At 37.3% G+C, this 27,345-nt stretch overlaps 2 protein-coding genes across 2 annotated transcripts; one reads left to right on the top strand and one right to left on the bottom strand.

The window, feature by feature from the left end:
* Positions 1–402: 402 nt before the first annotated feature.
* Positions 403–2,864, bottom strand: LOC131801829 (zinc finger BED domain-containing protein 4-like). The gene is made up of 4 exons (XM_059120807.1): positions 2,521–2,864; positions 960–2,466; positions 753–902; positions 403–684 (listed from the first exon to the last, which is right to left on the bottom strand). The coding sequence occupies exons 1-4, from the start codon at positions 2,832–2,834 to the stop codon at positions 490–492; spliced, it is 2,166 nt and encodes a 721-aa protein (XP_058976790.1). The 5' UTR covers positions 2,835–2,864; the 3' UTR covers positions 403–489.
* Positions 2,853–27,020, top strand: LOC101894311 (histone acetyltransferase p300). The gene is given in 17 exon segments (XM_011291895.3): positions 2,853–3,553; positions 9,011–10,533; positions 10,626–10,803; positions 11,530–11,901; positions 12,037–16,554; positions 16,635–16,924; positions 17,032–17,189; positions 18,312–18,422; positions 18,501–19,455; positions 19,529–19,631; positions 19,634–19,758; positions 19,830–20,060; positions 20,131–20,528; positions 20,607–20,958; positions 21,013–21,330; positions 21,402–22,073; positions 22,218–27,020. Coding segments are annotated over 16 exon segments (9,798 nt in total). The 5' UTR covers positions 2,853–3,553; positions 9,011–10,170; the 3' UTR covers positions 22,872–27,020.
* The last annotated feature ends 325 nt before the right edge of the window (positions 27,021–27,345 follow it).

The following is a 27,345-nucleotide window of genomic DNA, read 5'->3' as shown; positions in this document are numbered from 1 at the left end:
TTTCGAATACAATTTATATTTTGATTTTAATTTAATTTTCAAAAATTCGTACCAAAATGTACGACCGAATACAAAACATCGGCACAATCGTCCAACAAAAATCAACCCTGACCAAGTATGGCTGAACATTTTCCAGCGAGTTGACCCGATTTAGTGCCACTTGAACGAATCGGTGACAACGAGTTTGGTGTATCGAGTTCTTCTCAGAGGGCGAAGCCGATGTGAAATTCTCGGCGGCGGCGGCTAAGCATAAAAAAGTCGGCGGCGGCTAAAAGTCGACTGCAGCCGAAAGAAAATCGGCGGCGGCGGCTAAAGCAATATACGGCCGGCGGCGGCTAAAAGTCGGCTACAGACGACGACTTTAACGTGAACAAATAATTTCGGTTGTTTTAATAACTGTCAATTCATTTAATTTAAAATAAAAATGAAATATATAGGTTTATATGCACATTTGTTGCTTATAGCACATTAAAAATTAATAAAAATACTTTAATTTGATAAAAATGGTTCGACGACTGCCTTGTTATCGTGAACAAACAATTGTTTCTTTACTGTTGCCGGATGCAGGCTGCTTCTCTTTGCATTTACACAATTCCCGGCATATGAAAATGCTTGCTCTGAAGATGCTGATGTGGCTGGAATTCCAAAGCACATATTTGCTACAGTAGCAACATTTGGAAAGATCTATAAAAAGTAAATGGTCAAAACGTAACCTGCTTAAAACAAGTTTAAGATGTGAATCTTTAACGTACTTGTTTGTTCTGTCGCCACCAATCTAGAGGCTCGACCGCCTCGACTTTCATTTCCAAATATTTTCTTATTTCTAACTCTACGTTATTTTGTACATTAGAAGGCGATGGTCCCATAAATTCCAACATTCTTTGACGACTAGCTGATATTTTCTGCAAGTAAAATATACGTCAGTTAAGTTTACCTTTACATTTATTAAAACATAATACCTGTTTTTTTGCATTTGGTTCAGTGCTCGTTGATGGCTCATTTAATAATGTGTCATCGATTTCCTTTAATTTTTCAATTTCTTCCATAATCAAGTTCTCCTTGGAAATTGGAGACAGAACATCATGCACAAGTTCCAAGGAGTTTGGCGATTGTTTGGGTATCTGTAGTATATATTTATCTAAAACAGGCCAGTTTTTTTGGCATGGGTCCATAAGCGCAGCTACAACATACATTCTATATACTTTGAATCGCTTCGTGAAGTTTTGCACAGCGAAATTGCATAAATTGATTGTTAGTTCAAAAGACGCTTTTTCTTCTTCTTTCTTCAATGAGGACATAATGGATTCCTGAAAATAAATACACGAAGATATCGTCGGATAATCTTGGCCTTGAAGGTGTTTTGTGGCGTCCTCAAAAATTTTTAAAAACGTGCCAAATTCCGTTATAATTTGCTTTTCCATTGTCCCAATCATTAACAGTTCCTTTTTAGCTTTAACTAATGCTACATTTATAGTGGATATATTATTCGTATAGCTTTGAATCATTGCAAGCAGAGAGTTCCAACGTGTTGCAACGGAATTTTTCAAAGAGGTGTGGTGCTTGACGTTTAAAGTTGCTTCATATTGTTCAGTAAAATAGTCATCTCCATGTGGAAATTGTTCGCAACTGTCCAAACTCTCCAAAATTATTTCAACCTCTGTAAATATTTTTTCTAAATCGTTTTGTTCCTCCATATTTTGAATATTTGATATTTCTTCATAGCTATACATTAAGCTGCCATAAATTTTTTTTAATTTTGATATTATGTTATTAATATTTTCAAATGACTTGTTGTTTAGTATATCTTCCATCAAAAATCTGTGTAAAACATGAGCCATACAACCATATCTTGGTATATTTTTAATTTTTAAAGCTGAAACGATGTTGCTTCCACCATCAGTAACAGCACATATGTTTTTTTCCAACAGATTAAATTCACATAAAGCTTCTTCAATTTTTTCTACAACTGCTAGTCCAGTGTGAGGTCGTGGAAAGATCTCTGTCTTGAGCGTTACAATTTGCATTTGAAAATTTTGGCAGAAATGAACTTTTATGTTTATGTAAGACAAGTGCTTATGTTTATCTGACCACATATCCAATACAAGTGTAACATTTTTGGGCGACTCTTTAAGGCTTGTTTTTACGTGGTCCAAATATATGTTATAAACATCGTTTAAAGCCGTCGTAGCTATTGTCCTATCTGTGGGGAATATAGCCTTTGGGTTTAAGAAAGATACCAATTTCTTAAATCCTGGCCTTTCAACAATTTTAAACGGTTGCAAATCCCAACAGCACATTTCGGCGACCCGGCGAGCATTTTGTTGTTTGTTGTTACAACTTGTTGAGGATTTCAATGCATTTTGTGTCATTGTTGAACTTTTCAGGTTATTTAAAGATTTCACGTCCAAGTTATGTACAGCTCGTAGATGGTTCATATAATTTGTGGTTGATGTTGATTTTCCAAAACTAAAATCATAAACATTTACACACATGCGAATGGAAAAAATTAGAAATTCTTACCTTTTTAAATTGGTCTTTTCATCCAAACACAATTTGCAAAATTTATATTTTTGAAGTATATGCCTCTTTTTAAAATAGAGATCACCAAAATATTTCCAACACATTGATATACCACCTTCATTTACAACAACCTTTGCCAAATTTTTAAATTCATTTTTCTTTTTAAAAAGATCTTCATATTGAGATACATCTGCATATGGAGAAATATTGATTTCAGTATCAACAGATTCGTCAGAATCGGATTCTGATTTAGTCAAAACTGTTTGACCCTTTCGGTTAGCGGAAAAATAATTTTTAATATTCCTTTGGCACATTTTGCATTCTTTTCTTTGAACAAGCAAAAACACAACGAATCTTTGGCAAACAATATGGTTGCCACTCCATCAAAATTCGTAAGTTACAAAAGGTTGCCAAAGGTTTTGTGATAAAAAAACAAATCTACAAAGTCATAATACCCTTACCACTATGTGGTGTAGGGTATAATTAATATAAATAGCCTACACGTTTTTGCCTCTCGAAGACGAGTGCACAATGTAAATTATCGTCCAATAATGAGCATTATAATATGTTAATTTATCGATAAGATTAAAAGACATATTTATACAAATTTGCTGTATAAATTTATATTTTTCAACGGCTTAGCCGACTCAGTCGGCTAAAAATTTGAGCCGATGAGAGCCGCATACATCAGCGGCGGCTCAGATCACTTAAAAAAAGTCGGCGGCGGCTGCACGCCGACTGCGAGCCGATCGGCTTCGTGCTCTGGTTCTTCTTGGTGTGTTATTTTATTCAGCGTCATTTTAATTTTCGGTGTTGAAAGTTGAGAAATTTTTGTAATTTTTTATTAGAGGTAATTTTGCGGCAAAACAATTAACACCAAACGCAAAAACAGTAAACACCTTAGCGCGAAATGAAAACATCGCCGAAATAGAATGAAAAATATCGTTAAAAGCGTTTTACGGTTTCCGTCGGGTCTTCTGCGACAAGAAAATGAAAAAAAGTAATACCACCACAAAATACTCTTCTGATGATGGTACGGAAAAAAGCATAATCTTCTTCCTCCTTGACAACCTTTTTTTTTCCTTTTAGTGCTGGTTAGTTCGGTTCTATATCGAAAGTGTCAAAAGTGCTCGATTAATATTTGTAACGTGAAATAAGAAAAGTGTTGAATGTAAAAAAGCGTGCTAATGAAAAAAAAAAAATGAGATTCTATGTAGCAAAAAATTATGTGTGCAAATAAAGAAAAATTTCATAAAATCTTGTCTCTTTTTGGCCTGTTTGGCTGAATTTCGATTTTTTTGTGATGGACGTCGTCTTTTTTCTTCGTCCGTTGTCGTAGTCGTCGTAATTTTCTCTTGTTAGTGGCTGGCTGAAAAAAGTATTTTCTGTTTCTCGCTGGTCTGCCTGGTTGGTTAGTGGTTCATTCGTTTGATGCTCAATGCTCACAGGCTAGATGGCGAGTAGTGTGGAACGTTTTTGTGTGTGTGTGAGTGCGACTGACAACTGCTGCAAGTGTATGTTTTCTCCTCTATACAGCGGTTTGGTTGTGTGTTTTTCGTTCTTTTGTCGTCTACGGCTATGGTTATGCCCAAGTGCGAAAGAGACGGCTACAACAATAATAACATGTCGACTTTTGGTAGAGATGACAAAACAACACAAACGTTTAACAAATGAGTAGTCTACTGTGGGATTTTTTCAATTTTTTATCGAATAAAAGTGCTAATGAAATTAAATTTTTACCAAAAATAAGATTTGGAAAAGCATTTGTGTGACTTTGAAGTGGATTTCTTTGATGCAGCAGCCAAACCCCCCATTTCTTATTTGGCACAAAAAAAGCGCTGTACTCGTTCGTTTCTTGTGCTCCCACTCGTTCGATTTCATTGTTGTGTGAGAAAGCCGATTACACCCGAAGTATGTTTTTCTACACTTGCTTTCATGCGACCGGTGTTGCCAATGTGTTAGTTTTTCACGCCCTTTTCTCGTTTGTTCCACCAAAAAGGGGATAAATTTCGTACCATTGTTTCAATTTATTTTTTGTAAATATTATCAGCTGTAGCAGTAGTAGACAATATGCTATTCATAACATATGACATCAAAAAACAACAAGATGTTCAAAATTATAAATATAAAATTGGAATTTAAAAGAATATTTGCAAATTTGCCGAAATATATTTAAATTGCAATTTAATTGACAAAATAGGAATTTATATTAGGGAAGTTTTCTTGTGACAGTTCTTTGTGTGTTGGAGAGGGAGAGAGATAGGAAGGGAAATGGAAAAAATGCTCGTACCGGCAATTCTTGCTATATTTGTATACAAAAATATTATTGAAATAACATCAAATGCAATGATTCAAAACAAAAATTGCTGAAAAATAATTGACTTGTAATAGGTAAGTTCACAAGAGAACGAAAAAAACGCCTTGTCTAAATCGGGACTAAGCTATATGTACGCTATCAGGTATTTTCAACTCTTCGTTGATAGCGAATTGCCAGCTTTTTTGTGAAGTTTTTTTTATAAAAGGAAAACATTTCTAATTAATTTTTCCTACAAGCCTAAAATTCACTAAAATAGTAATTTTTATCATATAGTCGAAATAGCATTTTCTATTGATAATTAAATTTTTTATTTAAGAAGAAAATGATAAATACGTTGGATTTATTACCCTATTCAGAGCAGGTCCATAAAACATATACCAAATAGTTTGTTGGAGAAGGTCAAGACAAAACGAGTTAAGTATTAATTAAAACGTTCAAATCAAAAAACTCGTATTTATATAAAATTTGAAAAAAAAAAATGATCAAAAAATGTAAAAGGATTATATATTTGTTGATTAGTTGCCACCATGGTAATCAAGGCCAATATAAGGTAGGACGAGAAGACTACTCTGGCAACAATTTGACAATAAACTTAGTAGTTTTTGCACTATTATGATTTGATTCTCGTTGAATTGTAAATCACAATTATGCCTTTTGACAGGAAACTTAGTTGTCAAAGAGGTCAAATTAAATCGAGTTAACTTCTTTGAATTTCTGTAATTTAACTTTTCAAAATTTAATTTTCCTTCTCTGATTTTTTGTTTATGAATATACCTTTTGAAAAAAAAAATTCAATTATTACTTAATTTGTCCCTGCTGACAATTTTCTTAACTAGGAAATACAAAATTTTATCAAAAATAGATTTTTTCCTTACAAAAAAAAACGTATGACGACTATTGGAACATATCGCAGCGACAATAAGAAAATTAAAAGCGGGTATGATAAGGAATGGATTCCAAAAAATGCCCCCTTTAAAATATTTATTCTTGAGTTAAACAAGGCCATGTTTCGATCTATCAATTTGACAGCAGAAAAGCCAAACCGGTTCCCATCCGATATTTTTGTGAACCAAATCACTGTTTAAAAAAGCTATTGAGAAACGTTGAAATCTCATTGGAGGCTAGGCAAAGCGATTAATTTAATGAATTTTTATAATTGGTTTATGTCTGTGGAATTGGGTACGTAAGTATTTATGGAACAACTCTAGTAAAAAAAAAGTAAAAGAATTTCTTTTTCCAGAGGTAGACATTTTTACCCTGATTCCGGGAAACTATTTTTTTTTGGGAACGTACCCAGATGAGAATATCTCTGGATTCACAAAAGGTATTAGCACAAATTGAAGGATTTTGGAAATGTGAGAGTGTCAGCAATAATTTAACATCAATTTGATGTCGGCGTCTTGATCCCGGACTTTCGGGTCAAAAGTCTGGGGTTCCGAGTCCGTCTCCCAAGAAAAAATAATTTCGCGGGATCAGCGTTAAAATAACTACCACCGAAAATTTTTCGAAAAAAACTGAATAGTTTTTACTAAACTAGAGTTAAGCCCCGAACCATTGTGAACCATTAAACCGAACCAAACCAAATCGACAATTTAAGTGAAGAGTGAAGACTTTAGATTCTAAAGTCGATTTAAATACCATTAATTGGTGGAAAAAAGAAGAGATAGGAAGTAGATTAAAATGTTTTCTGATATTTACATTCTATTATAAAAACCCGTTCTATTTGTGGATTCGGAATTGGATACAGCACCAGTACCTGCAAGAATCGACTAGTTTTGCAATTTTTTTCGATGTCATAAAGGGAAAATCGATTATCGATGATAAAACTTTCACATTCTTGCAGTTCTGGGGCAGACCAATAGTAAATCGACTTATGCCAAAAACGAAATGAATCCCATCACATATTGTTGATATTTTCATTTTTTGATGAGAACCAATTTTCGGTTTATTGTATAGAAAAAAATACAAATATTGTAGATTCTTGCAGGTTCGGAAACAGAGCACTATAGGAAGCTGGTGCTGATTACAGACAAAAATCACTTGTCTGTTCCAAAACTGCAATATTCTTAAAGATTTTATTACCATAAACAATTTTTCCTTTACGATATCAAAAAAAAAAAAATTGCAAATTTCACCATTTAAAAAAAATAATTAAAAGATAGTAACTTTTTTGTGAAAGTATACAAGATTTCAAATTAGAGTAACTTGAACTTAATGTAATAGCAAATTAGCATTCAAAACTGAAATTTCGAAAACTTACATATTTTTCCTTTGGGATCAACATTGAACATGGCAATCAACGTTGCATTTATCCGCCATTGAAAACTTAAAATATAATTACAATAACAAGTGTTGGCAATTGTCAAAACGCTAGAAGTTAAAAGTGACACCTACTAACATTAATAATATTGGACACCTGTGGGTATTTGCATTGCATTTAAACGCAATCACGATTGCATATATTTTTAATTTTGATATTAAATTAACTTCAAAATAAAGTACAAATAAGATTTCATGTATATGTTACATTAATGTTTAACATTGTTGTGGAATTCTTACAGCTTAATCTAATATTTTTAATTTTTTTCTATTTGCGATTCAACGTCGACTTTACCAATAATTTATTTCTATTTCGTTTGTTTAACAAAACATTATTTTTTCCACATTTTTTTAGAATGAAAATTTTTAAATCGGCAGCTAATTTTTCGTCGTTTTGCAATTTGCTCATTTAGTTTTGATGGATTTCCTTCACCTTTTTTGTTTACATTCCTAATGGAAACTTGGTTACGAAAAATTATCCCCCTTTTCTTTCGCATGGTACGTAACTCGTCGCATGCCGAAACCGTACACAAAACGTACATGTTATGTTACACGAAAACAATTTGGCAACACTGGCCGCCTCTGAATGCGACTATACATCGGCTTCAGTCTTCTTCCTAGTTCTGTTGCTGTTCGTTTGCAAAATCAGTTGACTTTTTCGCTACTGCAACATAAACGGACAAAATTTTGTGTTTTTGATTGTTGCAAAAAGTTTAAAAAACTAATTAAAAATCAACAAAAAATCCTAAAAATATTTGGTAAAAAATTGAAATTCAAGAAAAATTCAGAGAAAAAATAGAAATTAACAGTTTCCCAAAAAGTGAACATGAACAAAAAATATTTGTGCGGTACATTTTCAATTCGATAATTTTGTATTTTTGTGCAATTTTTTCTGTAATTTCGGTTTTTGGCAGAAAAATTTTATGAATTTTTTTAAGTCTGAAATTGGAATAAAACAAAATTTTTTCTCTGATATGTGCATTAGAAATTTTAAGATTCAACAACGACGACGTGAAAGAAAAACGAACAACCAAAAAATTTTTACAGTCGCAAGTCTGTTTTTCTTTCTTTTTCCAATACTGCTCGCACTCATAGAGTTTAAATGGTGGTATTAAAAAATATAAGGCATGATGAGATGTGTGTTGTATAGTGTAGATGTGAGAATGTATGTGAGTGTGTGCGGTGAAACAAAACGAGCACGGGCGAGTAGTAAAAATATGAGAGTGGCTAGCAAATTGGCTTAAAGAAAAACGTTCGTACACGGGAGAGAATATTTCGTGTATAGCGAGTAGTGAATGATGGCAACGAGTAACGAATGGTGGTGGTGTAGTGTAGAAAAGAAATGAGATTTGTTTTCATCGTCAATCTTTATACCTATCAACTGCTGCTGCAACACCATAAGCAAAATCGAGCGAGCGGTTACAGAGTTGTCTATCGGTAACAGCTCTAGCTAACCACCAGTCAGTCAGACAGGCAATCAACCAGCTATCCATCCATCTAGCTATAGCTAGCTAGCTCTTTTTTTTGTTTGCATTTAACAAAAATATTTTGTATTTTCTCCAAACGCACACAGGCACGCCAATGCACACTGTATTTTGACCATTGCTCGTTTGTTCATGTTCATGTTGCTACTCTTGTTTCTTGGACAAAATTATTTGTGTCTATATTTTTGTTCGTTGGCATGTGTGTGAGTGTTTGGTGGTGTTCGGAACGAAGTAACAAAAACAAGATAGAAAAAAGCGCGCAACACTTTTCTTCTTTCACTTTACACAAAAATAAAATAGCAGACATCTGACGACGACGACTTACTGGCTATTGGAATTAATGAAATCAACAATGTTGTTTTGTTTTCAGATTTGTGCAATTCTCTCTTGAAACAAGTATGAAGTTAAGCAACGACGTTCTTCTATTAAACAAAGACAACGACAAGTATTAAACAACAAGAATTAATGTGGAAAAGGCGTAAAAAGTTATTTAAAAAAATTAAAGAAAACTGTCCTGGCTCCTAGTAGCTGTTAATGAATGACTGGAGAAAAAAATATTGAAAAGAAAAAAAGTGAAAACAATGTGGTTTGAAAGTCAATATGAAAAATCCGGAAGAATAAGACCTAGATATGATGTGCTAAGTGCTAAATGGGTGAAGGAGTCGGCGGAGGCAATTTGCAGCTAAAGCCACTATCCCATATCACCTACCCACAGTGCAACGCAGACGGCCAACAACAGCGATCGTCAGCAAAAAGTTAAAAAAAAAAAATAAATTAAGAAAAGCATGAAATTTCTACGCTAAGCAAAGCAAGTTGAGATTCTTGAGGCCAAAGTGCTCAAAGATCTAAAAAGTACATTCTTTAAAAAAATTACAGAGTGAGTTTTGAAACAAAATGCACTCAAGCGTGTTTTCTAGTAAAATCACATGTGAAAAATCGTTGGATAAAAAAGAAGTTAATTTTATTATAACCAAATCAGCAACAACAATCCGTAAAAGAAAACAGCAGCAGCAGCAACAAAGAGACATATTGTTTTTTAAACAACGACGTCGACGTTTGCAACCTTGGCTATATCAATTCCTGCTACCAGTGACGGCAAAGTTCTCAACAACAAAACTAACGGCAGCAGAATTTTAAACAATCAACTCCTAGTTTGCAAAAATTAAAAAAGAAAATCCTAAACCATTGCCGTCAACAAAATACAAGAAAGTTCCTCGTTCTTATTTCTTGCAATTGTTTTTATTGTCCAAACATTAAAAAGCTGCCTTAACGTCAGACACGTCGAATTGCAATCAATACATCCATTACAATCTTTTGGTCAAAAGTGCTTATTCCCATTTTTTCTAAAAAAATAAGCAAAAGGACTTCTTAACGAGAAGTGTATAAACAGTAAAATAAACTTTAAAATACCGAAAAAAAAAACAAACTTTTGCTACAACCAAACGCGAGTGTCCAAACAAAACAATTGCAAGTAACAATTTTGTTCTCATTACACAAAGCCAAAATAAGAAAACAACAGACATTTTATGAATGATGGCCGATCACATGGAAGAGCCTCCGCAAAAGCGGATGAAAGTTGATGACCTATACATGTTGGAAGAGAACCTGCCCGATGAACTAGTCTCTACATGGGGTGATCAGTTGGGCGGTGGTGGTCCGGGCTCCGGGTCAGTGTCAGGTGGTGGCCCACCAAATCATGGCATGGCTGTAAATGTTGGCGGTGTCGGTGGCCCAAATAAACCTCCAGCTCAGGGACCCGGACCAGGTGGTGCTGGTGGTCCCCAATTAAATGGCTCAGTTGATGACGTTAATTCAGCGGGTGGTGGTCCAGGCGGTAATCCCTTGCGGCAAATGCAACATCATCAACATTTGCAGCATTTGCTCCAGCAACAGGTTTGTCATGTTTTCCATTTATTGAAGCCTGAAAAGTGGCTTAGTTTTGATTATCGCCTGTATAACTATATTTCCCAACACATTTATTTTAGGGTAACAAAAATCCTGGCATGGTTGGCAATACAATGGGAGCAGCTGTCATGAACCAATTGGGCAGTAAGTCACCTAATTTACAATCTCCAAATGCCGGTGGCATGCAAATGTGTGCCATTGTTAACTCGATGCCAATGTCCATTTCGAATAATGGCACGCAAATGAATTCCATGTCAGGTAAGGAGCAAAATCACTTGCATAATCTACTTTATTACATTTGGAGTTCTTAACACAACTTTGTAATTTAACAGCATATACGTTAACATATATAATTAGAATCAGTAAATATTATTATTTGTGAGAAGACAAGAAAGAAAAATGTCATCTTTAAAATATCCATGTCAAACCGCTATTTCAAAAACTCCAGTAGTAGAACAGATTGTGCCATAAAAAGTAATCATATCGCACCCAAATATTTGTATATCAACATAAATTGTAAATTGATCGCTTGAAATTTAAGACCTGTAGTTGGATTCTCTAACTCTAGGTAACTTTCAAAGAAAGAATTTTTATCTAAACCGAAACCACAAAGTACCGAATTAGTCAAGACAAAACTGTTAAATTTTCATCCCTGTTATAGAAATTTCAATTATATTTAAGACCGCGATTAAAAGTTAAGAAATATCAAGATGCTAAGTTTTATGTAAAGGAAAAATGTTTTATTTAAAAATAGTATAATTAAAAGAAATTACCATGTTCAATTTTAAATATGACTGTCAATTAAGTATTCTACGTACGTAATAATACACTTGCAGATTCTTTATTTTATAAAGACGTGTACAAAATCAAAGAAATTGCAAGTTGCTTATAAAACATAGGGCTAATATTGAAAACAAAACTTTAAAATTACGAAGAACTTTACCTATTGTTTTAATGTCAACCAACTTAATTTCCGTCCTTTAGGTATGAATACCATTGCTCAGGGAAATATGGGTAATATGGTGCTAACGAATAGTGGAATGGGCGGCATGGGTGTCGGTGGTGCTGGAATGATCAAACAACAGATCGGCGCAGGACCTGGAGGCATGATGAATGCCGGTCCCGGTGGCGTAGGTCCTGTGGGCCCTGGAAATATGGGTCCGGCTGTTGGAGGTCCTCAACAGGGAATGCACATGGGTGGTCCTGGTGGACATCCCCAGGTAATGCAAAATGGACCAATGATGCGTATGGTGGGTCAACACATGTTGCGTGGTCAAAATCCACATTTAATGGGTGGCAATGGTCCCGGTGGTATTGGTGGCGGCCCACGCATGCAGAATCCTAATATGCAAATGGGTAAGTTTATAAAATCATTGCTATTTTCTATTGTAAATTTAGAAGCAACGACCAAAAAAGCTTCCATTTGGACAAATTTATGTTTTCCAATTCGCCAAAAATGCATTGTCTTCATTATTTGTTTATTTTGTATAGGCCAAATGAACAACATGGTTGGTGGCGGTGTTGGACCGAACGGACCCTATGGCGGTGGGGTCGGTGTCGGCAACGTGGGCAACTATGGAGGCCCTGGCGGTCCTCAAGGTGGTATAAATGTCAATGCTAACAACCCGCAGCAGCAAATGTTGGCTCAGCAAATTGCTGCACAACATGGTGGTGTACCACCGAATATGACGGCGGCTATGCAACAGGGACAACGAGGACCTGGCGGTGTTCCACTTGGTATGGGTGGTGCCGGTGTAGGTGGTGGTGACGGCAATGGTGCTGGTTTGGTCGGTGGACCACAGCAACAACAGATGAATAATGCTCAAATGAATCCCAATCAACAGCAAAACCCACAGGGCGGTTTAATGGGTGGCATACGACCACCACAAACCGGTCCCGGTGGCCCTCAGCAAAATTCCATGATGTTGTCACAACAACAACAGCAGCAGCAACAACAACAGCAGCCTGGAACATCCCAACAGGGCGGTAATGCAGGAGGCGGTGGTAATGCAGGTGCTGGCAGCGGTGCCGGTGGTGGTGGCACCGGTAATCAACCCATCACTGAAGAGCGAAAAAAACAAATTCAACAACAACTTATGCTGTTATTGCATGCGCACAAGTGTAATCGGCGCGAAAGTCTCAATCCCAATCGCGAAAAATGTAATGTCCCATACTGTAAACCCATGCAGGACGTTCTTACACACATGGCCAACTGTAAGCAGAGTCGCGATTGTACTGTGCAGCATTGCATATCCTCGAGACAAATTTTGATGCATTACAAGCAATGCCAACGTACCGACTGTATTATTTGCTTTCCATTCCGTCAAAATCACGCTTTCCAAAACAACAATCCCAATGCGGCGGGAGGCAATGCTGGTGGCGGAGGAGGTAGTAATGCAAATCAGCAAGTGGGACAACCAAATGCAAATGATAAACAAGTTCCAGGAGGAGTTGGTGGGCCACAACAAGTCGGTGGTCCGCAACAGTCCGGTGGTGTTGGAGGAGTACAACCTGGTGGAGGAGGTGTGGCTCCAAATGTAACGGCAGGTGCTGGCGGTATGCCCGTTGGAGCAGGTGTTGTCGGTCAAGGTCAAATGAATATGAAACCAAATGCTGGCGATATGCAACAGCAAATGCAAAATGCCCCTCAAAATCCGAATCAAGAGATAAGAAGATTCGATAGTATGGGCATGCAGGGAGCCGTAGGTAATGCTGGAGGTCCAAATAATATGATGCAGGGCAATGCCGTTAATGTCCAACAACAGCAAATGCAGGGCATTCGAATGACAGGAGTACCCCCAACGGCGCGTGTCATGTCTACAGCGGTTGGAGGACCTGGTGGTGGCGGAGTTGCTGCAGGACCTTCATCAGGCGGAAACAATGATCAAGCCGGCATGCGCCAAGTTGTAAATAATCTCTTGATTAGTGGGGGTGGTAATGGTCCTGGCACCGACGGTGGTATACAAAATCAACAACAACAAATGCTACTCCAAGGAGGGCCAGGAGGACCAAATAAATTTCAAATGTCAGCACCACCCACACCTCGCCTTTCTGATCTGCTGAAACCCGGTCTTAAAGTGACGACAGATCCCACCCAAGTTCAATCGAATGCACTTAACCAGCAGCAACAACAACAACAGCAACAATCGAACATTCCCCTGTCGGTCAATGTACACAACAATTTCAATAATTCCAATATAAACAACCTCCTCGGTGGTGGCGGTGGAGGAAATGGCGGCGATATGATGGGTGCTGGCGGTCCAGTTGGTGGAGCACCACCTAACAAGCAATTAACACCACAAGAATTGGCTAAGATGAAAATGCAAGCCCAGGCTAGTGGCGGTGCCGGTGGCTTAGTGGGCGGTCCCAACAACACTGCTTCCAACAACAATGGAACAGGAAATCAAAATGCAACCGGCGGTCCTGGTATGCAAGGAGGTGTTGTGGCCAGCGTTTCGGGAGGAGCTAATAATGCTGGTGCCGGCGGAGCTCCAACTACATCGCAGAATACTGGTGGTGTAGCTGGAGGTGGAACTGGTGGAACAGGCAGTACTTCCGGCGGCGGTGGTGGTGATGAAAACAAAGATTGGCGAGAAATTATTACAGATGACCTTCGCAAGCATTTAGTGCACAAATTAGTACAATCCATCTTTCCCACATTCGACCCAGCCACCATTTTAGACAAACGCCTGCATTATCTCGTTTCTTATGCTGAAAAAGTCGAACGGGATATGTATGAAATGGCCAAATGTCGTTCAGAGTACTACCACCTACTAGCTGAGAAGATTTACAAAATCCAAAAAGAGCTGGAGGAAAAACGTATCAAGAAAAAAGAGCAACAACTACTCCAAATGCAGCAGCAGCAGCAACAGCAACAAGGCGTTGGTGCTGGTGGAGTAGGCGCTGGACCCAGTAATGCAGCAGGTGGTGGTGTCAATGTTGGCAGCGTTGGTTCTGGCCCTAGTTCTGCAAGTGGATTACCTGGTCAGCAAATACCTCCCGGTCATCCAGGACAACAGCAAATAAGGCCAATGGTTAGTCCCATGGGAGGAGGAGGTGTCGGTCCTGGTGGACCTGTTGGTCCAAATCAGGGTGGTGGTATGCCAATGGGTGGCGGAAGTATGATGCAACTTCGTGGTCAAGCTCCCGGTAACGTTGGAGGCGGTGGTCTAATGCCCGGTCAAAATATGGGTGGAATGCGTAGTCATTCACCTGGGGGTAATATGTTGGCAATGCAACAACAGCAGCAACAACAGCAACGCATGCAATTCCCGCAACAAGGTAACATGCTAGTTGGACCACCCGGTCCCAGTCCCGGTGGCAACAGTATGGGTGGTGGCATATCGGCATCACAGCAAAGTATGGTTGTTCCGAATCCTGTACTTTCGCCATTCACAGGACAAGCGATGCAGGGGCAGCCTGGCACTGGAGGTGTAGCTGGTGTTTTGACCAGTCCAATACCAGGTCAGCAGCAGCAATTTATCAACGCTAATGGTGGAACTGGTGCTTTCACCGCACAACAATTGATTGATAATTTAAAACGGGAACGTATGATGCAACAGCAGCTGCAGCAACAACAACAGCAGAGTGGAATGCTAATGCCACAGTCGCCTTTCAACAACAGCAACAACAACAACGCTGGCAATACACAAATGTCGCAGCAGTCAAATGCATTCACATCTCCTATGTCCCAGCAGCAGCAGCAACAAAAGCCGAACATGATGGCCAATGCTGGAGGCGGAAACATGGGAAATATGCCTCCCACGCCCACAAGCATGGAATCACTTTCAGCAGTAATAGGTGGTGGCACAAGTGCATCAGGACCAACCAGCGTAACTAGTACTGCCTCTGCGGGAACTGTAGGTGCCGCTGGCGGCATGGTCGCAGCACCAAGTCCCTCGCCAAGTTTCACAACAAATGGTCCCATCGGTACCCCGATCAACAATAATCCACCATCGGTTCCATCATCTTTGATGCAAACTATTGGTGGCGATCGTGGAAATACCCCACCACCAGCAACATCAGTAAATCCCTCATCTCCCGCCTCAGCAAATGCAACACCTGCAGCTACAACAGCATCAAGCACAGGTACGGTGGGTCTACAGCCCTCCTCTACACCCTCTAACACTACTCCAACATCATCAGCGCCAGCAACAGTGGCATCTTCGTCATCTTCGGCGACAATCACCACAACAACAACTACGGCTACATTGTCCTCATCTAGTACTACCTCGGCATCAGCAACCACGTCAGTGGTGTCGACTTCGGCGGGCACTTGTCCCACAGCAATAACCAGTTCTATGTCCAGTTCATCAAGCACGACAACAACGGCTGTAACAGAAACCAGTGTCGCTAGCAATGGCCTTGCTCAAAATCAACAACAAACTACATCAATGGGTAAGGGAAATACTGGCGGCACATCCACGACAACAACAACTACCTCAGCCATAAGCTCAGCACTACCATCAACCAGACCCGTCAGTAGCAGCAATAGTTTATCCTCCCAAATGGCAGCCCTAGAAGCAGCAGCCCGCGACAACGATGACGATCCACCTAACTCTCCCAACAGCGACTCACAAAATGCGGGCAAGTCGTGTAAAGGTAAATTGGATTCCATAAAGCAGGAAGACGACCTTAAAAAGGAGTTTATGGACGACGGCAGTGCCGGAGAAAATTCTCAGCAAGAATCTTCAGCCGGTGTGGGTAAAAATGTTAACAACGATGGCACGGCCAAGGTGGAAGTCAAAACTGAAGATTGTGATGTAAAAATAAAATTGGAACCAATGGAAGTAGATGACGCTGCAGGAGCTGGTAGTGGTGCTAATTCAACGTACACAACTAGCGGTGAAGCTGCCAAGGCCGTGGGTACAGGCGACAGTAAAGATGGTGTAAAACCCATGACTGATGGCAACTTAGCAGCAGGGAGTGATGTTAAGGTTAAAAGTGAAACTAAACCTGTAGCGCCAGAACCTCTGATGCCAAATGCCGGCGATAAGAAAAAGAAATGTGGTAAGTATAACATCAAATAATCAATTGTTTGTGAGACACAGATTGCACAAGCTAATTCTTTGTTTTATGTTCATTTCCAGTATTTGATCCAGAAGAACTTAAACAAGCCTTGTTGCCGACATTAGAAAAACTTTTGCGTCATGAGCCAGAATCTGTGCCATTCCGCAATCCCGTTGATCCTCAGGCTTTGGGTATACCCGACTATTTTGAAATTATCAAAAAACCAATGGATCTGGGAAGCATTCGAAACAACTTGATGAATGGCAAATATAATGACCCTTGGGAGTATGTGGACGATGTTTGGCTCATGTTTGACAATGCATGGCTTTACAATCGCAAATCCTCTAAAGTTTACAAATATTGTACAAAGGTAAGTTTTCAGTAGTAAATAGCAGATTTTCTTCATAATATACACAAGAAATAAAAAAATTGGAATATTCTTAAAACAAATTGTTTTTTTTTTAATTTCTTTTTTAGCTTTCCGAAGTTTTTGAACAAGAAATAGATCCTGTTATGCAGACACTCGGTTATTGTTGTGGCCGAAAATACACATTCAATCCACAGGTTCTGTGCTGTTATGGTAAACAATTGTGTACCATACCTAGAGATGCCAAATACTATAGTTATCAAAATAGGTATGTAATATAAAACACTTGTTGATACTACCTGTACAATTGTATCGTTATTATGTATTCGTCTGTGTCCTAGGCAGTTAGCTTAAATATCACAATACATACATCCTATTGAAACAGAACAAAAATAGACATCAACTACATAGATATATACTTTCAATAGATAATTTGTAGAACAAAATAAAAATTATGCTCTAGAATTCATTGGTAGACTTTATATTTTGCGTAGAAATAACCACAATTTATTAACACAACAGTTGTTAAGTCAATTTCTTTAATCTGAATAATTAGAGCTTGTAAATACAACTCAGACAAAACTACGACTAATCGAAACTAATTATTTCAACCATAAATTAATATGTTTGTATCGATTCTAATGCCAACCTTTTTTATTTTTCTTTTCTATACTTGCAAATGTTAAAACAAACCTTAAAAAACATCCTGGTTATGGTTTTTGTGTGCGTCTTTTTTGAAATCCAATAATCTACAACATCCGACTACCACCCACCTATCCCCCAACACCATTTATTTATAATAAATGTACCTAACAACCTACTTTGTTTTCTTGACGATGATGATTAAATTTACCAAAAAAAAAAAATAAAATCTTGTATTTCTATTTAACACCAACAACAATCATTGCCATATGCAACCTTCAAATGTTTTGAATATTATATTCAATTATTTATTCTGTTTTCCTATACGCTTTTCCTGTTGGTATACAAAAATTTGAACATTTTGTTGCTTATTTAATATATCCATAACAACAAACTATGTTCCACAATTTGTTGTTGCTTTTTATCCCATGTAATAATGCCGATCATTCCTTTCCATTGTCCTCAAATACCTTCCAACCTTCTTCCATATATATATATACGTGTTGTATATGAATATCAAAATTGTTCGCACGCACAAAAACATACAAATTATCATCATTCACCATCCAAAACAAAATCTGCTGCTATAAACAAATATACGATCGCTCTGCTTGTTTGTATTAATTAACTTTGGATTGTTGCGCGTTCCAATATCCTTCACCACCAACCAACCAACCAATCAATCACAAACTATATATCTCAAACAAATATAAAATTATATCGAAATCTCATAATGAACCAATAATAGTCTAAAGGATTATGGTGTTGCCTCAAACAGATACACTTTCTGCCAGAAATGTTTCAATGACATCCAGGGAGATACCGTTACACTGGGAGATGATCCACTGCAGTCACAAACGTAAGTATCGTTACCGACACAAACGTAAGAGGAATTTTGAAGTTCAGTATTTTAACCAAACTTAATTCAATATTGTAGGCAAATTAAAAAGGATCAATTCAAAGAAATGAAAAATGATCATCTCGAACTTGAACCATTTGTCGATTGCCAAGAATGTGGCCGAAAACAGCACCAAATTTGTGTTCTATGGTTAGACTCAATATGGCCTGGCGGTTTTGTTTGCAATCGCTGCCTGGAAAAGAAGGATTCCAAAAGAAAAGAGAATAAATTCAATGCTAAACGTTTACCCACGACCAAATTGGGTATTTACATTGAGACACGCGTCAATAACTTCCTAAAGAAAAAGGAAGCCGGTGCTGGTGAGGTACACATACGTGTTGTCTCTTCATCGGACAAATGTGTTGAGGTGAAGCCAGGCATGCGTAGACGCTTTGTGGAAAATGGCGATATGAGTGCCGAATTTCCATACAGAGCAAAGGCATTGTTTGCTTTTGAGGAAGTCGACGGTATTGATGTTTGTTTCTTCGGCATGCACGTTCAAGAGTATGGTTCTGAATGTCCACCACCGAATACCAGACGTGTATATATTGCGTATTTGGATTCGGTGCATTTCTTTAGGCCACGCCAATATCGTACCGCAGTGTATCATGAAATTTTACTTGGTTATATGGACTATGTTAAACAATTGGGCTATACCATGGCCCACATTTGGGCTTGTCCTCCATCGGAAGGTGACGATTACATATTCCACTGCCATCCTACAGATCAAAGAATACCTAAACCGAAACGTCTGCAAGAGTGGTATAAGAAAATGTTAGATAAGGGCATGATTGAACGTACTATCCAGGACTATAAGGATATCATGAAGCAAGCCGTTGAAGATAAACTTTCATCGGCAGCTGAACTACCTTACTTCGAAGGTGATTTCTGGCCAAATGTTTTGGAAGAAAGTATAAAAGAACTCGATCAGGAAGAAGAGGAGAAACGCAAGCAGGCTGAAGCCGCAGAAGCAGCGGCTGCTGCTGCCGCTAATGTAAGTGATCCGATGCGAGTTGTAAGTAGCAACGCAATTTATGTTTGTTTATTGAAAATTTCCTTTCTAATAGATTTTCTCAATTGAGGACAATGATGTGAGTGGTGATGGCAAAAAGAAGGGACAGAAAAAGGCCAAAAAATCAAACAAGTCAAAGGCTGCTCAACGAAAAAATAATAAAAATCGAATGAGCAACAAGCGGGCAATGATCTCTCGACAAAAATTTATGCCACCATGGAGAAGCACAAAGAAGTATTCTTCGTCATTAGACTGCATTCGGCCCAATCTGCAGCCAGTTTGGCGGTAAGTGCGGAGCTTAATTTTAAAATATTGTAGAAATATTAATATACAATGCTATTGATTTACATTTACAGCCCATACAGGATCCCGATCCGTTGTTACAATGCGATCTGATGGATGGCCGTGATGCATTCCTCACCTTGGCTCGTGACAAACACTATGAATTCTCATCGTTGCGCAGAGCACAATTTTCCACATTATGTATGTTGTACGAGTTACATAATCAAGGACAAGATAAATTCGTGTATACATGCAACAATTGCAAGACGGCTGTTGAAACACGTTTCCACTGTACAGTGTGTGATGTAAGTTACAAAATTATATTTTAGTGATTTTTTGATACTCATGTTCAAGTAATTGTCTTGCTTTTTTCAGGACTTTGATTTGTGTACACTATGTTATGAGAAGATTGGCCATCCCCATAAAATGGAAAAACTTGGTTTCGATCTGGACGATGGTTCTTCTCCAGCCGATTTGAAGCAAGCCAATCCTCAGGAGGCACGCAAACAGTCCATACAGCGTTGCATACAATCATTGGTTCACGCTTGTCAGTGTCGCGATGCAAATTGTCGCCTGCCCTCATGCCAGAAGATGAAGCGTGTGGTTCAACACACAAAGAATTGCAAGCGGAAAACCAATGGTGGTTGTCCCATTTGCAAGCAGCTTATTGCATTATGCTGCTACCATGCCAAACATTGCCAAGAGCAAAAATGTCCAGTGCCTTTCTGTCCAAATATCAAACACAAACTCAAGCAACAACAACTGCAACAAAAGTATGTATTTGTCGTGTGTTTGTGAGGTTATGTGTGTAAACATGATCTAACTGTTTTATTTGTTTGTGTCATATTTAGATTGCAACAACAACAATTGTTACGGCGACGTGTTGCTCTCATGTCGCGCACAGTTACAGCTCCAGCTGCCTTGCCAGGACCAGCAGCAGTTTCCAATCCTGTGGTTGTTCCAAGTGGTGTGCCAGTTCCCAATGTAGCTATGGTGACACCTATGGTCATTGGTGGTCAGCCAGCCATAATGCCAGCTGGTGCAGCGGGAGCAATGAGTCCATCCACAGTACCAGTGCCCTCACCGGTGGCTGCTCCGATTGGTGGTGGCATGACATCCCCACATGCGCATCAGCCAGGCATGGGAATGAAACCAGGTGGTGGCCATTCTCCCTCACCAAATGTCTTGCAAGTTGTTAAACAGGTATGTACATTAAAATAAATAAATGTGTAAATGTGTTTAGACCTCCGATTGCAGGTACAGGAAGAAGCTGCCCGACAACAAGTTCCCCACGGTGGTGGCTTTGGCAAAGGCGGAGCTATGGCACCTCCTGTTATGCAACGTCATCACATGGGCGGTCTACCCAACCAACCGAATCCTGGTATGGTAGGTAATGTCGGGAATGTACCTGTGGGTACTGTTGGACCCATGGGTCCTGGTGGCAACAATGTTATGGGTAACAATTTATTACCCATGGATCAGTGGGGCAATCGTTATCCCAACAACAATGTTAATCAAGGCATGCGTCAACCCAATCAAAACCAGGTTATGCAACCTAATGCAATGCAACAACAAGTAAGGCAGTTTGAAAATTTGTACAAAAAGTAAAAACTCTCTGAAATACCAATTAACAATTTTAATTTCAGGGAATGATGGGTGGCATGGTTAGTGCTGCAGGTTCTCAACAAATTCCCGGTAGTTCCGGCAATATGCCTGGTAATGCCCAAGGTATCGGTGGCATCGGCGGCAATACAACCGGCATGGTAGGTATGGGCGGTGCTGGCCCAATGGGTGGAGGTCCTGGTGCAGGAATACGTCCCCAAGGGCAGCATCCAAATGCTGGTGGAGTTGGAGGCACAGGTCAAATGCCAAATGGCCCCCGTAATAAGCAATTGAATACTCAGCAGCTAGATCAAGTCATGGAAAAAATTAAAACCGATCCAACCAATGAAGGTCATCTGCAAATCTTGCAAGTGTTGAAACAGAATCCACAAATAATGGCCGAACTCATTAAACGTCAGCAAAGACAAAACAATGCAAATGCTGGTGGTAGACAACAAAGTGCTGGGGGTGGTGCTGGGGGATCAGGCGTTGGGTCTGCGGTTAATGGTCCTCAGCAACAACAGCAGCAACAGCAACTGCAACAACAGCAGGTTATGCAACAACAGCAACAAATGCAACATATGATGAGCCAGCAACAACAAATGCCCCAACAGCAACAGGTTATGATGCAACAACAACAGCAAAATGTTGGACAACATCAGCGTATGCCAGGAATGCAAAATCCAATGATGATGCAACAACAACAGCAGGGACAAGTAAGTGCAAAGAAAAAAAGTCTACAATCTTGAGCTTTTTTATTCACAGAAGATATTTAAAAGACCTCCAAAAATATATTTTACTTGTAGCAGATTTCCTTTAGATTTCTTTACAATACTTCTTTCTTGTTTTATATTTTGTAGGCTACCAACGCACAATGGTACAAAATGCGTCAAATGCCTAATTACCCACCTCCATACCGTCAGCGAGCGCCTCAGCAAATGGGCGGCGTTGGAGGGCCAGGTCAACAATTTGGCGGTGTTGGTTCATTTGGTGGCCCAGGAGGGGGAGCTCCCACCGGTGGACCAGTCGATCAGTATGCTGCCATGCAGCAGGGATTGAAACCATCACCACAACAACAAATGGCTGGTATGCCTGGAGTACAGCAACAACAAATTATGCAAGGAGCTGGAGGTATGGTTGGTGGTCCAAATGTTATGGGTCCACCAACACCGCACACTTTACAACAGCAATTGATGCAACAATCATCGAGAGCATCACCGCCAATCCGTTCTCCACAACCCACACCCTCTCCACGATCGGCACCATCGCCACGAGCAGGGCCCTCGGCCTCGCCACGTGCTCAGCCTAGTCCTCATCACGCAATGTCACATTCACCCGCGCCTCAAACATCCCATGATGGTCTACACAATCATGGGGGTATGCATCCGCATCAGTCACCACTGCCAGGTGTGCCACAAGATGTGGTTGGTGGTGTAGGAGGAGTTGTGGGCGGTCCCGGTGGCCCTGTTTCCGATGCCTCCGATCAACTTACCAAATTTGTAGAACAACTTTAGTGTAATTAGCTAATGGCAGCGGCTCAATCCCCTTACCCGAATCCATCTCCCTCACCCCATGGCAGCCGCTTTAATATGAATCCCTCTTCCCAGCAACACCACCAACAACAGCATCGTTATTTCTAAGACTACTTACACACACACAACCAATCAAAAGGCAGACAATTCAGGTTTGCATTATCAATACTATTTTTTTACAAATTGTAACAAGAACTCTTTGGACACATGACATGCAATCATCATGTAGCTAATCTGGTAGCAGCAAATTAAAATTGCTGTTTATTATCACATCTTGTACTCATGTTATTTAGTTTTTTTTTTAATTTACTTATACAATAGGTTTTATTCACAATAATAACATTTTAAATGTTTTTTATGGTTATTATCTTTTTTTTTTTGTTTTAGAAATAGCACTTGCAAAAACGTTCTTTGTTTAATTTTTGTACATCATCTATTTAAGACAAAAACTAAATTCTTCATAATTTTATATATTTATATAGATATACATAAACGATTCCTAATGATCCCTCTATCTCTTAGTAATATTGCTAAGATTTGTTGCTTAAATCAATAAAGCACGACACACGCGCATCACACTCGTTTGTAATTGATAACAGATTAATTGAATCAATCCCGATGGAGGAAAAAGAAGAAACAAATGTAATATATTCGATTAAAATAGTTGGGGACATTGGAAGGTGTCTTTTATCCAAAATATGAACGTGTGTTCTTTTTCTAATTTTGCAGTACAATTTGCCATACAATACTTCTACACAATTTTATAGATTCCGAAAAATTTAAATTAATTTCTTTGTTTTAATTATTGGGCGTACGTTACAAAAATGTTGAAGTCAAATTATTAGGTTTTTTAAGTAAAATATTTAAATCAAATACTTCGATTTTATGCTGATGAAATGTCAAACTTGAAATATAATAGGGAATTTGAAGAAAATGTTGCATTTTACACTTTTGGATATGTGACGCATATTTTGTCCCCAAAACACAAACATTTTTCTCGATTATTTTTATTTGAGTTCCACGCCGCAATAATATAGAAGAAAACAATTCCCAATGTGTCCCCCAATATATGTCACTGCTACTCATTGAATACTACCAATAAAATTCACAAAAACAAAACTAAACTAATCAGAATGATAGCTTATAAAATATATTAAACATAAAAAGTCTTAGCTACTACATAGTCAACCAAGAACCATACACAACCACAACACCCAAGTCCCCCTTCCCAGACTTAAAATAATTAACTAAAACAAAATAATATAAAAATATGGAAACATTAATAAAAAAAGAAAACTCGTAATAATTTAAGCCCTAGCAATCTAAGGAATTTTATACTTTTCTCTATAAAAAACATATTAATTTATATTATATAAAAGAAAACAAGACGAAAAAGTTTATTTTAGCACTTTGAGCTAGACCTACATATATAATAAATATTTAATATTAATTATAAAAATAATTTTAGAAACAAAAATTATGCTAAGGATGTATATGTGTTTAAAAAATGAAATGTCTGAAAGAAACAAGATTAAAAAAGAAGAACTACCAGAAAAATCCATTACAGCTATTAAATAAGTGATTTAATTTAATAACAAATCCTCCCCCGAAATAGGCAAAAAACTGCAACAAACTAAATTACTTTGTAAAATGTTATTAAATATTTTGTAAATATTAATTATTATGGTATCCTAGTATCCTAATTTTTCCCTTTTTGTTTTTTTCTTTTTTAGCTAATGTAAGGCACTTATATAACATAATGTTAAATATATATATTTAAAAAAAAAAAAATAATACACCACCTACAACTCACTTTTCTATACATTTTCTGTGAAGAACCAACCTCTCATCAAAAAATGCAGATGAAATTTTTTTATTTCCCCTCCAATTCTAATTTGTTTACATCCAGTTTTTGACAATGTAAATAGATAAATAGTATCTAGCGTGTAAATAAATTGAAAAACTCTCATTTTCCCCTTTCGAAGAAGAGAACCAAACCTCCTTAAAAACACCCCTATCAATACTATGTAACACAATGTCAACACAATTCGATTCTGAGGTGTTATTTATTTTAATAACACAATAGAAAATTCAAAATTTCCACAGCAATACATCAGGCATGTCACTGGAATGAATTCGGTACGAAAGTGATTTTAATTTCGTATTTAGCTTCTTCAGAAATCATAAAACGCAACATTTTTCTGATTTGAAACCACTTTTGTATTTGCAAGTGAAATCTTGAGTCTTGAAAATCACTTTTTTCGTCAAAAAAAAATTATTCATCTGTGATAACCAAACGCTTTATGAATAATAAACTAAAGCAAAGGGAAAAACAAAACAAAAAGAGAACACACAAAAAAAGAATTTTGTAAAAAATTGTAATTATCTTAAAATATGTATTGTGGAATGTTGTTTAATCAACTAATATTTTCGGGGCAGGCACATTAATTCGCCACAAGAAACAATTGTCATAGATTTTATCGAAAGCCCCAAGGACCTAACGAGGGGTTATGTCAAAGGTGATCGATTGGTTGCCGCCGAAACAAGTTAGTCACAGCTTACCGAAAAACAAAATTTCTCGGGACCACCCACCAAAGATTGCAATGGGTGGAAAAAGATATAGTCAGACTTGACCACCGTATATGTTAAAAATTGTGTCACAATAAAAAAGAAAATGCAAAAACTGGTGGTCGGTCTTTTCAACAAATATGTGCTCAGTGAGTGATTTAGGAATCAATTGCAATGTTTCTTTTTAAACAGAATATTACACTTCAACAATGTTTCTACTCTTGTGTGTTTGTTTTGATTCCACATTCATTCGTTCTTTCATTCCCCTAATGTTACCATATTGAATATATATATAGTTACCATATTTACACTGAAATCGTAGTTCACCAACCGAATCGTATGAAAATCTGAAGAAGCTAAAAAAACTAACGATTTTAATTACGAAATTCAAACCATTTCGATACGATTTTGTGACATGCTTGCAAAATAACGGTAAATTGCGAGCATGCCAAAATTCTTAATTCTCAAGAAACCTTTTTATGTTTGGTATGCAATTTGCAAAACAACACCCACAAACCAGTTTAGCTATTCTCACATCTTTCAAAGATTAAGGAAAATAATGTTTATACCTCCCGATTTATTTGTTTTTTTTTTTTAACCAAAATCTTTAAAATTTGGAGATTTTAAAAATGTAAAAATGTAATTTACTCTAAATGAATAAGCGGGCTTGATCTGTGATTGGTCAAGCATACATCCATTTGTTCCAACACATTTGACAGATCAGATTAAAAAAAAACTTACATTCTCAAGGATTTAAACCCAAAAAAGATCTCGAATACCTTAGATTTCATGGTTTTGTCTAACATTGTTGTTGCATAGTACTCATGGATATATAGATCGTTTTCTAAAATCCAATGTTCAACATTTCACTACATATATTATGTGTCCCCATTCAAAAGCACTGGGAGGAAACCACAGACATACACAACAACTGCCGTTTAAAATATTTTTATTGCATATAGAAAATGTGATTTTTCAATAGGAAAATGTATTGATAGAATATACAGCACTACTATATAAAAAGAAAAGAAAACAAAAATTAACCTTACAAATTCAACAACAACAAAACAAAGAAAGCCGCCCAATCTTTGTTATAACAAAAACAAAAAGAGAAGAAAAAACAAAATTTTAATTTTTATTAGAAGATTTCAGCAGATCAGCAACAAATCAATCATATAGGAAAAAATGATAAATAAAAATGCCTTAACTTTTAAAGATTATGAGAAATGTAAATATATCAATCCAATTTTGAAATAAGTTTTAGAATGCAAACAAAAAAAAAAAAACAGAAATATGTGTTTAACTTTGTTTTCTGCCACCACCATGAAACCGCCACAACCGCCTTCAAAGTTAAATGCATATTTTTCTTTCTTTTTTTTTGTCTGAAACTCTAAACTTATAACAATTTGTAGTTTTATCTAAAAAGAAGTCATTATCCCCTTACAAATGCATTGCATTGTAAATAATAATAATAATAATATAAATAGAAACTAGGATCAATAAATTTAACAGAATGAAAGAAAGAAAATCAATGAAATATTCCAAAACTGTTGTGTGATTAAATATATTAAAAAAAAAAAATGAAAAAAAGAATAAATATTAATATTTAATTGTTATTTAAGATATATACTTTTTTTAAATATAGTATTTATCATTTGATGATCCCCCGACACCGATACATGCTAAACTCGTTAATATTTTTTAAAATCTAATTCTTTGTAAGTAATGCTTAAGTAAATTTCGAAATAATTTGAGTTGAAACATTTTTTTGTCGTTGCAAGTATTTTTTTGTTTTATGCATATTATTTGATTAGTTTTGTAGTAGCCATTTTTATAAGAAAAAAATATATATTTTTAGTTCGTTTTTTTTATTGCACTGAGTATAATT

This window comes from Musca domestica, unplaced genomic scaffold (assembly GCF_030504385.1).
Source record: "Musca domestica strain aabys unplaced genomic scaffold, Musca_domestica.polishedcontigs.V.1.1 179, whole genome shotgun sequence".
NCBI lineage: Eukaryota > Metazoa > Arthropoda > Insecta > Diptera > Muscidae > Musca > Musca domestica.
Note: the sequence above shows the minus strand (reverse complement) of the source record. Positions and strands in the feature narration are given on the sequence as shown.